This window comes from Euphorbia lathyris, chromosome 3 (assembly GCF_963576675.1).
Source record: "Euphorbia lathyris chromosome 3, ddEupLath1.1, whole genome shotgun sequence".
In the NCBI taxonomy this organism is placed as follows: domain Eukaryota; kingdom Viridiplantae; phylum Streptophyta; class Magnoliopsida; order Malpighiales; family Euphorbiaceae; genus Euphorbia; species Euphorbia lathyris.
Window position 1 is genome coordinate 22,374,980 of NC_088912.1, and position 11,469 is coordinate 22,386,448.

At 33.6% G+C, this 11,469-nt stretch overlaps 2 protein-coding genes across 2 annotated transcripts; both read right to left on the reverse strand.

Moving 5' to 3' along the window:
* Nucleotides 1–1,718: 1,718 nt before the first annotated feature.
* On the reverse strand, nucleotides 1,719–6,483 carry LOC136222296 (geranylgeranyl diphosphate reductase, chloroplastic-like). Its single transcript, XM_066009893.1, has 2 exons — nucleotides 5,661–6,483; nucleotides 1,719–2,469 (listed from the first exon to the last, which is right to left on the reverse strand). Exons 1-2 carry the CDS (start codon nucleotides 6,481–6,483, stop codon nucleotides 1,940–1,942), a joined length of 1,353 nt encoding a protein of 450 aa, XP_065865965.1. The 3' UTR covers nucleotides 1,719–1,939.
* A 1,587-nt stretch (nucleotides 6,484–8,070) lies between these two features.
* LOC136222295 (protein ACCELERATED CELL DEATH 6-like) lies at nucleotides 8,071–11,469 on the reverse strand. Its single transcript, XM_066009892.1, has 3 exons — nucleotides 10,569–11,469; nucleotides 9,181–9,716; nucleotides 8,071–9,076 (listed from the first exon to the last, which is right to left on the reverse strand). The coding sequence occupies exons 1-3, from the start codon at nucleotides 11,323–11,325 to the stop codon at nucleotides 8,372–8,374; spliced, it is 1,998 nt and encodes a 665-aa protein (XP_065865964.1). The 5' UTR covers nucleotides 11,326–11,469; the 3' UTR covers nucleotides 8,071–8,371.

Genomic DNA, 11,469 nt, shown 5'->3' on the forward strand with positions numbered 1-11,469 from the left:
AATTATATACTGGAATAATATAACTATTTTATTGGAAAAATTGGTACGTTGATTTATTCTGTTGGAACAATATAAGTATTATGTTGGAACAAATGATACACTGATTTGGAACAATTTCGTACACTGTCGGAACAATATAAGTAGGATGAAAAATGTGTTCAGAAAATTATCAAAAAATTCCAAAACATGTAAAACATTATTTTAAGAAACTTTAATTCTTGCCCCAAAGCGAGATTCCTTACAGTTTTGACCCAACAAATTATTGAAACATGTAAAATAGATAAAATTAAGGAAAACATTTTATTGGGACTAAACTGCAAGAAATCCCGCTTCGACCTAAGAATTAAAGTTTCTCATAATAATATTTTACATTTTATGAAATGTTTTGAGAATTTTCTGAGCACTTTTTTTCTCACCGGAAAACGCCCACCCGGATTCCGCTCACCGGAATTTTTGGTAAACTGATTTATTATGTTGGAATAATATAAGTATTATACTGGAATAATATAACTATTTTATTAGAAAAATTGGTACGCTGATTTATTCCGTTGGAACAATATAAGTATTATGTTGGAACAAATGGTACACTGATTTGAAACAATTTCGTACACTGTCGGAACAATGTAAGTCAAATAACAAATATGTTCAGAAAATTATTAAAAAATTTGAAAACATGTAAAACATTATTTTAAGAAACTTTAATTCTTGGCTCAAAGCGATATTTCTTACGGTTTTGACCCAACAAATTGTTGAAGCATGTAAAATAGATAAAATTAAGGAAAACATTTTATTGGGACTAAACTGTAAAAAATCTCGCTTCGATCCAAAAATTAAAGTTTCTCAGAATAATATTTTACAATTTCTGAAAAATTTTTAAAATTTTATAGACACTTTTTTTCTTGCCGAAAAACGCCCACCCAGATTTTGCTTACCGGAATTTTTTTTACCTGACATTCAGGGATCTTAAAATGACCGTCTAAATAGTATAAAAATTTTCGAAAAACTAGATTAGAAAGGTCGGGAAAATGTATTTTAAAGAAAAGAAATAAAACAATTTTCTCTATCATCTATTTTGTTTTATTTTATTTACAAATTTGTTACCTTGCCTTTTCAATTATCACCAAAACTATGTAGTTTTGTTATGTCACACAATAAGCTCATTGCCACACCTAGACCTCTTGTCGCACTGGATCTCACTCATATATATATATATATATATATAAAGCCTAATACACAAATAACCCCCTGAACTTGTCCAAATGTTGCAACTGCACCCCTCCCTCCCGAATTTTCAATCGTAACAATTTACCCCTCAAACTTGTGCAATTGTAAAATATAACTCCAAATTGCTAACATGAACTGCTATTGAAGAAACACGTGAAATACAAAAACTGCAATGGTCGTGGAGTGTGATAATCAGATCTTTAGCATGACACGAATTCGGGAAAACGTTTTTACGGTTGTTTCAAGTACGGGGTAAAAAAAATTCCAATTTGTGGTTATGTTTTACAATTGGACAAGTTTAAAAGGTAAGTTGTTACAATTGAAAGTTGGAAGGGACAGTTGCAATATTTGGACAAGTTCAGAGGTTATTTATGTATTAGGCCTATATAAAACAATATAAATTATGTATATATTACATTTTTGTATGCAATTATTATTAACTTTTTTTTCAAAAAAAACCGAATTTAATCGGGTCGATATACGGTTTTAACCGTACCAATGTACAGCCCTACCAATAATAAAGCATGTTGTTTTTATTAATAGGATCTATTGCATTCGGAGGAGGTTCTCATGGATGAAGCTCATAAGGCTAAAGGAGGAGCTTTTGTTGAAAAATTAGTTCTGTAAATCACAAACAATATTTACAGAACATTCAACCTCCAAAACAAAATCAAAACACAAAAAAAAAAAGAAAAACACAAAACCCTAAACTAATCTAAACCTTAAGAGCCTCCATTTCTCTCCCCATAATTTTACACCTGATCAAAGTTCCAGCAGTATTCATAGCCATTTTCACATCTTCCCATCTATCTCCCTCAGCCAATTTCTTATACAAATAGCTATCAAATGTCATTCTCTGCACATATTCATACCCACATACCTCCACCAAAGCTTCTCTTCCTGCGTTACTTCCATAAAATACTCTCTGCAGCAAATCCAAGAATCTAAACGTATTCAGAAATTCTCTATCCCATTCTCTTAAGTACTCTCGCTTCAGATCTTCCTCACTGATCATCTTTTCTCCTCTTTCCGATGCTTTCACGATCGCTTCTCCGCACATTCTCCCTGACTTCGCCGCAAAATATATCCCTTCGCCGGAGCATTTTGTCACGTAGCCAGCTGCGTCCCCCACCAGCGCTACTCGTCCCCGTACCCTCGTCGGACGCGGATGCTCCGGTATCGGATGTGCTTCCACTTTGATCACTTTTCCGCCGTTGATCTTGTGCCGTACTCTCTCTCTTATACCTGTATATGACAAAATTACACAGGTAATTACATTGATTGGATTTAAATCCAGGGTCTTTAGCTCAAATTGAATCGTCAAATATCAAATCAGTCCTAATTTTGAGAAACTTTAAATATTACGCATAACACTCGTTTGTTCTCCAAAGAACCTCCAAAATCAAAATGCTATCTATTATAATTTCTTCTGTCATTTACCATTACCCTTAGCGCTCGTTTGGTTCGCGGAATAGGGTGGGAATAGAATAGCCTATTCTTAAAGAATAGCTATTCCCACCTTTGATTGATTTTTTTTATGGAATAGCTATTCCATGGAATCCCTATTCTTTGATTTCATGGAATAGCTATTCATTTAGGTTAGGAATAGCCTATTCTTAATATTATATTTTTATAATTTACAAAATTATCCTCCATTAAATCCTCAATCTTCTCTCTAATCACTTTCCCAAATCTTATAAATTTTGGTCAATCCATAATTTATATCATATAAAACGTGAAAAATGGAAAAATGACGAAAACGTTAAAAAATGTAAAAATACGAAAAATGTGAAAATGTTACAGACACGAGAATATGCAAAAAAAATAAAATACGCGAAAAACATGAAAACGTGAACAAAATGCGAAAAACACGAAGACGCAAAAAAAAAGAAGCAAACACACGAAAAACATAAAATAGGAATAGCGCGAAAAAGTGACAAAACACAAAATATTAAAAAACGTGAAAAATAAAAACACGAAAATGCGAAAAAATACGAAAAATGCTAAAACACAAAAACGTGACAATATATGAAAAACATGAAAATGCGAAAAACGCAAACAAAACACGAAAACGTTAAAAACAAAAAAAATATGAAAAAATACGAAAAACATGAAAAAACGTGAATAACACGAAAAAGTAACAAAATACGAAAAATACAAAAACGCGAAAAAAAAAACAAAAAGGGGAAAAACCGAAAAACTAAAACGTGAAAAATCGAAAAAATGCAAAATAAAACACAATAACATGACAAAACGTGAAAAATAAGAAAACGTGAACAAACGGAAAAAAACAAGAAAACTTGGGAAACACGGAAAAACATAAAAAAACGTTACAAACGCATTTTTCGTGTTTTTAACACTTTTTCATGTTTTCGTGTTTTTCGATTTTTTCACGTTTTTCATTTTTTTTCACATTTTCGTGTTTTCCACTTTTTTCATGTATTTGTGTTTTTTACGGTTTGCACATTTTTTTGTGTTTTTCATATTTTGCGTGTGTGTTTTTTTTTGTATTAACACGTTTATATGTTTTTGCATTTTCACCATTTTCCACTTTTATCTCATTTTTTTCTTTTGTTTTTGTTTTTTTACCTCTCTTTTTTCGTGTTTTTACAATTTTTCCGTTTTCATGTTCTTATTGTTTTTTCGTTTTTAATGTATTTTTCGTGTTTTTTTCCGTCTTTCGTGTTTCCCATTTTTCTATTTTTTTTATATTTTTTAAAATAATATATATTAAATATTTGAACAATTTATAGTAAAAAATTAAAATTTTAAAATAAATAAAAAATTACATTTGAGGATAATATTGTCTTTTTAATAAAAATATTATCTATTTCATTCTACCTTATTCCATTAACCAAACATAGGAATAGTAATTCCTAAGAATTTCTATTTCATTCTTTGATATTCTATTCCTTTGGAATAACCATTCTATTTCATTCCATTCTATTCCGCAAACCAAACGGCACATTTATTGTTCCGCTAATGCTATAATTATTCTGATTAATCCTAATTGTTCTCAAATTAGGGTACTCCGAACCACTATTTTCTCAAGATGTTATTTTGTTACCTGAAAAGTTCTTCTATCAAGCAAAAAAAAAATATATTGTACAACTTTATGAAGTAGCACTGCCACAAAATGGAGGTGTGAGGTTTTGAATTCAAAACTCAACCAATTCAAATATCTCACAGCTATAAATAGTTGAAGGTCAGTGACAATAATATTTTGGTTTTATTGATGAGATTTTATTTTGAGGGATAGGATTTTGATTTTGAGTTGAATTGTTAATTTTTTTATTTAGTTCAATGATTTTATTTTGATAGTATGGAGTTCTAGTTACAGTTGGTACTTTAATTTGAAAAGTCAAATAACTTTTCTGTCTAAAGAGGTTTTTGTTTATCTATTTTTTAGATTTTGCAATAAACTTTAATTTTAGTTTTAGGTGTTTGGTTAAACACCTCTTGTTTGCCTTTTACGGTTGAAAAGTAGCTTTTTACAAAAGCAGAGACTCTTTGCTTTTTGAAAAAACAGCATTTTCCAAAGGCAACCAGCAAATAAAAACGGCAACCAGCAAATAGCTAAACAAATAATTATATTTCAATTAATTTATTAAATATTGTAAATTTTAGAACTAATTGATTACAACAGTTGATTACAATAAGTCGCTTGCCAACTTTAATGGTGATTTTAACTTTAATTTTTTGGATTTAGCTTGATGGTTAATAAGCCATTTTTGAATTCATATGGAATTGAATCGCTAATTAATGATATAAATATCTAAAATTATTATTATTATATTCTTTTATTATTTTATTTATTTATCAACTTAATTAATAAATATAATAAAATTATAATTATTATCTACAAATACGATTCAAATTTTCTATATTTTAACATGTTATTTTTAATAAGGAAAATGAAATTATATATAACTTATAAACGTATTATGTGACTCAACATGATACTAACAGACCATTATTAATTAATCTAATAATTTAAAATAATATAAAATATTTAAAAAAATATATTATTTTTTGAAACTTAAATAAGTATGAGTCTAAATCTTACTAGAGAGTGTTTAGGTGCTTCTTTTCATATTTGCGGTTTGACTTTTCATTTTAGAAAAGAGGATTTTAGATGTTTCACGTTTGGATGTTTCTTGTTTTTTTTTTAAAAACAGTTTTTTTTCTAAAAGCAAATGGTAACAACAAATAAAACAAACAAATTCTATAAATATAATAAAATAATATGGGACTAAAAACATGGTATACAAAATCAATAAACTGATTAAGTTGAACAACTACAACAACACGAATTTTGTTTTATTTTATGGTACTAAGACACGAAATTTTGATTATATTGGATTATAGTTGATTCATTTAACACTAGTTATATAGAATATGAATACAAATTGACTCCATAATTTATGATGATGTACCTCTCTGATATGCTTTAATCTGTTGTTTTCCGCGAACTGTACCAGTCCCCACTGCCACGTGGTCGCATTTCGGAAATACCCATGCGTAAAAATCGGGTGACACGTCATCCCCCACGTACATCTCGGCGAGATTTTGGTAGTATTCCATTTTATCGTCTGGTAGTCTGATTCTCTCCTGGAAAGCGATGGCGCAAGTGTAGTTTCCGGCGTTTATCGACTTCGCGACGCGGCTGTTTGCTCCGTCGGCGCCGATGATGACATCGACGGCGAGGGTGCGTTGAGTGTTGTTGATCGTGTGGTGGATGATGTAAGGCTCTTTTGATGAAGAAGGTAGATCGAGATTTGTGACGAGGGCAGGGATCAAAGTAGCGCCGGCGGATTGAGCACGGGTTCGGAGGAAAGAGTCGAGTACTTCGCGGCGGAGCATCGGGATGGATTCGTGAGGTTTTAGGGTTTTGGAACCGAAATCGACGGTGACATTTGAAGGGGAGATTATTCTCATACGAGTAACATGGCGGTCGATGAGATTGAGAGGGATGGAGAATTCGTCGAGCATACATAGAGGTATGGCTCCGCCGCAGGGTTTGGCGGTGGAGGTGTTACGTTCGAAGATAAAAGTTTCGATTCCAGCAGATGCTAAAGCTTCCGCAGCGGAGGAACCTGCCGGTCCTCCTCCGATGACGGCGGCCCGTAGCTTCCTGCCTGAGAGGGAGGCAGTAATGGTGAGATGGGGACGTTTTGAGATGGTACATTTTGAGATTTTTGTGGTTCTGAGAGGAGATTGAAAGGTGGAAGGAAGGAACTGGGTCTGTATGATGGCCATGATTTTGCTGAACACTGGGGTTTAGGGTTTTGAGAGATCCAGAACTTGCAGTTTTATTCAGGTAAGCCATGAATTTGAATTATTTAATCTTGGTTAACATCATATCATATTATATTCAAAATCTGGATTATAGTGATTTTGCTCTTTTAACTTTTTCTGGATTATAGTGATTTTGCTCTTAACTTTTTTTTTTTTATATATATATATACTTTATTTTGCGACTGCTTTTGACGAGTTCTGCACTGTTAACCAATAACCATTAAAGATGTGTGATTCTTTTGGTTGGACAATAGGACAACAAGTTGCAGAACTCGGCCTTTTTTATTATTATTTTTTAAAGACTTAATACATTAGTAAATTTGGCTAAAAAAGACTTATTCGAACCTTGAACTTACAAAGTGTTCTGGTATCTTGAATTTGTTAAAGTTACATATTTGGCTCCCTAGACTTGTCTAGCTAGAGTCTTGAACTTACAAAGTGTTCTGGTATCTTGAATTTGTTAAAGTTACATATTTGGCTCCCTAGACTTGTCTAGCTAGAGTGATGGTTTTATGCACGTGTTTAATGTCATATACATTTCAATTTATCTAAATACTTGTGGTGCCGAGGTTAATCATGTCATTTTAGCCAAATTTATAGATTTAAGTATTGGGTCTATCATTAAAAAGTAGACTCAAGACGTTAGGGAATAAAGAAAATAATGAATTGGCCTTTAGCATATAGTCCGAACTTGATTAAATTGATTAGGGCTGTAATCGAGCCGAGCCGAGCCGAGCCGAGCTTTGGCCTGTTCAAGCTCGGCTCGCTATAAAATTAACGAGCTCGAGCTCGAGCCGAGCTTGCTATAAAATTAACGAGCCGAGCCCGAGCCGAGCTTTGGCTTGCTCAACGAGCTTTGAGCTTGTTTCGAGCCCAAAATCCTCTTTTGGACTTGGTTCATTAAGAAAATTATCTAACCATGAATTGTTTGTGAGTAAATTGTTAATTATATTTGTGAAGTTTGCTCGCAAATAACTCTTTAATTGTGTACATAAACAAGCTCACAAGCAAAGTTCGTGAATAAATAAACAAGATGCTTACAAATAGTTCGTCTATTACTCATTTATTATGTTTGTGAACGAACTCATCTAATAGCAAATGAAATAATATTAAGTTTAGATGTTTGTGAACTAACACAAAACTATATAGTTTTCTACAAAACTAAAATTTGTTCATAAATATTCTAATCGAGCTTGCTCGCGAGCTTTCGAGCCGAGCTTTGGCCTGCTCAAGCTTGGCTCGTTTACGAACCGAGCCAGTAAATCGTGTTCACGAACGGCTCGTTACAAATCGAGCCAAGTCGAGCCGAGCTTTTATCGAGCCGATCACCGAGCCGCTCATGAGCGGCTCTGTTCATTTACAGCCCTAAAATTGATATACATGTCAATTTGTTTAAATCGTCTCTCGTTGATTCGAGGGATTAATCATGTCATTTTAAGTAAATTTGTTTGTAAATTCAAGCGTCAATTAGTTTTTTTTTTTCACAAGTTTACGTGCCAAGCTTCAGTATTAGGTCTATCATTAAGAAGTAGACTCAAGACATACAATGAGCTGGCCTTTAGCACAGTTTATTACTACCAGATATGTATTAGACTTGATATAAACATGTAATGAATATTTAAGATTTATTTGAAACGTTTCAAGAATAACTTCTATGATGGCTTCTATCTCTTGAACTCAAGCTAAAACACAGCTTCTTTTTTATTATTGAAAATCATTCTGATGATGGTTAAAAGGATCAGAGAATGTCTTTTTAATAACAGCAGCTAGAATTCACATCATGAATAAGTTTGGTTCTTCCTTCTCTCTAACAAATTGTAATTCTCGTTGCTTCGTTCCTCTTACAGTCTTACTGGTTGAGAGTTGAGTTGAGACTCGTCTTGCTGCCAATCCTTTTTAAATGTTGAAAATCTTCTGCCTTGTCAACTGGAACTACATCATAGTTTCCTAACAGTAGAATGAGTAGATGACTGATGTAGTAGGAGATATATCTCATGAAAAGCAGGTTAAGTTTAATTGGAAATGTACAGACTGTGAACATCAGTAGCAGAATAAGAAACGAAGAGATTCCCAGCAGCAGAATGTAAGAAGCAAGCCAAGCAAGTGGGCTTACTGCTAGATGTACCGCAGCTATGAATGCCAAGGATATCATCCCAAGAGCTAATCCGAAAAGCGTTAATGACAGCCGATAGAGAAATAAAACAAAATAAATATCACTTAAAGTTGTCCAGTAAATGCAGAACATACTGATAATGGAGCTATAGAAAGCTACGGTGTTGCATATAACGAATAATTGAAACATAGGCTTATGTAACATGATTGCAATTCCTTTATCTGGACTATCACTGTTATAACCACTAGGCAAAGTGAAAGCTGCAGCAAATGTGACTGTGGCTACAAGTGTTTCAAGCAGCAACAGAATGGGGACTCTTTCTTTGATATACTGAAATTTCACAGGGTTCATCTGCTCAGAAAATTTTCCCATTTGCTTATTAACCATTAGATCCATGCTTCCACCGGCGCCAGCAGATAATAGAGCAGCATTTGTTAATCTCTGCAGAATATCAGAGATCAAGTTCTCATGCTAAGATAAGCATAAGAACATGTATAGTATAAATTGCATATTGACAGGAAGATACAAATTGAGTTATAGCTTACATATTGCAGTCTTGGAACTGGGCTGGAAGAGACCTTGGGACTGACATCAAAAGCCGTTAAACTTTCATTGTTTTGAAGGTGCAAGTTTATTCGACTTTCCCATGTAAGAGTAAGCACAACTGCAGGATGGGAGTGCATTGCTGCTAAATGCAGCGCGGTGTTTCCGTTTATGTCTTTTTCATTCAAAAGCTTCTCCATGATGGGATTTCCAAGTATATATTTCACTACTTTGTTCTTTCCACTTTTTGATGCAACATGAAGAATATTTTGACCTTCTTTATTGAGCAGTTCTGTTGGATAAGGCCATAGCTTCAGCAACACTTTTATCACCTCCTCATGACCTTGTTGGCTTGCAATGTGTATGGGAAGGAAGCCATCATTGTCCATTTCAAACATGCTGTTCTTAAATCGGCTTGAAATGAAAAGAACTGTATCAACAATGCCTGCATATGCTGCCCAATGAAGCACACTTCTTCCTTTTCCATCTTTCAAGCTCAGTAAATTAGGTTTTACCTTTGCCATCTCTTCTAACATATCTGAAATGTTGAGATAAAAATTCTTTTCAAGAAGTTTCCACTTCAAGCAAGGGTAAAATGCATTGTAGGTTACTGAAGTTTGGAAGTCTATTTCATGAAGGTCATTAAACTTTATTTCCTTTCAATAAATCATTGAACTTTACATTTGATGAATGAGTATATGTCAACTAAACACCATGTCAGACATGTTTGATTTTACGGTAAACATGGTAGCATATGTGTGGCATGTGACACATCCTAAGCCACAATAAGAATGTTAAAAAAAACACATTCTTGTCCAACTTGACGCTTAGTTGGCATATAGTCAACTATCTTATATGTCTAGTTCACATCAACATTCCGACGCTTTTTGTACGTAAATTGGCTAGGATGACTTTATTGAAATATAATGAAGTTCGGTGATTTTATTGAAAGAAAATAAAGATTAGTGATCTTTGTGAAACAAACACGTACTTGAGTGATCGTAAGTGCAATTTACCCTTTTAGGCAAGGGCCATTAGTACATGAAAATCGTTGAATATAAAATATACAAATCAACGGTAGAGAAAGGGATAAGGTACAAGTTTAGCGCTATAGTTATTTGGAACCAGAAGGTGCAATTTCAAATCTTATTGACGGAAAGCCATTTTTTTATGTGCAGTTTCATGTTCCGATCACTCCCTAACCTCTAGCACGTTGGTCAACCAATAAGACTTGAAATTGCACATAATATTTGAAATTGCACCAACTTGTAAACGTTAGGTTTAAGATTCTATTGTTTTCTACGTGGAAGTTAAATCTCCTTTCCTCCAATAATCATAGGGCTAAACTTGTACCTTATTCCGTAAAGAAAGAAATTATTGTTGCTAGTACCTTGTCTGCCATTAATGAAGGCAATATAAGCAGGTGGATTTCCTTGTAGTCTTTTAAGAGAAAAATCATGCCCAATTGGATGAGCTTTGAGTAATAGCCGAAAAGTTTCCACATCCCCTGTTTTGATAGCCAAATTAAGTGGAGATAAACCTTGTTTATTTTCATAATACCACAACTCTGGATCTGCAGAAACAATGAATTGAACAACATCACAGTGACAATTCATCACGGCCTCGTGCAAAGCAGTGTTACCATGTACATTTTTAGTTCTCAATAACCCATTATTGCCTGAATTATTATCTGTGGCTGTAGGGAACTCTTTTGCGCAGCATACAAGAATTTCAATGGTACTAAGCATCCCAATTCTAGCAGCAATATGCAGAGCAGTATCTCCTTTGACATTCCTCTTGGAAATCAGGTAAGGAAAATGAAAAGCAATTAATTGTGCAATTTCTTCTTTTCCGAAACTTATTGCCGAATGAAGCAAGGAATTGCCAGATGGACCAACTTGATTAAGTATTGTTGATAGAGGTACCTTCTTCTCTGTTGAAATTCTTTCTAATTCATCAATGAAGTAATCAGCACTGGCTTCTTCAGCAGCTTTCTGCAATTCAACAAGTATGAAGTTATCTTGAGAAATGGTAGACTCTGGATCTTCGTGTACATGTGGGATAGTTAGAATTAGAGTTTGTAGCCGCTTGCTTCTCCTTTCCCAGCTTCTTTCGTCTTCTGTGACTATGCATATGTTGAGATCCATTTATTTTCAGTGAAATTCGAACCACGCCTAAAGTATTTTCTAATCCTGCGTTCAAGGTAGGTCAACTTTGAGAGATGGGATTTCAAGGGTGTTTATGTCTTTTTCATTCAAAGGCTTCTCCATGATGGGATTTCCAAGTATGTA

Coding starts and splice junctions, on each gene's coding strand:
- LOC136222296 (XM_066009893.1), bottom strand. CDS start 6,483: ATGGCCATCATACAGACCCAGTTCCTTCCTTCCACCTTTCAATCTCCT. Junction 2,470..5,660: donor GATTAAAGCATATCAGAGAG/GTACATCATCAT, acceptor TGTCATATACAG/GTATAAGAGAGAGAGTACGG.
- LOC136222295 (XM_066009892.1), bottom strand. CDS start 11,325: ATGGATCTCAACATATGCATAGTCACAGAAGACGAAAGAAGCTGGGAA. Junction 9,717..10,568: donor CTTCATTAATGGCAGACAAG/GTACTAGCAACA, acceptor TCAACATTTCAG/ATATGTTAGAAGAGATGGCA. Junction 9,077..9,180: donor CAGTTCCAAGACTGCAATAT/GTAAGCTATAAC, acceptor GATATTCTGCAG/AGATTAACAAATGCTGCTCT.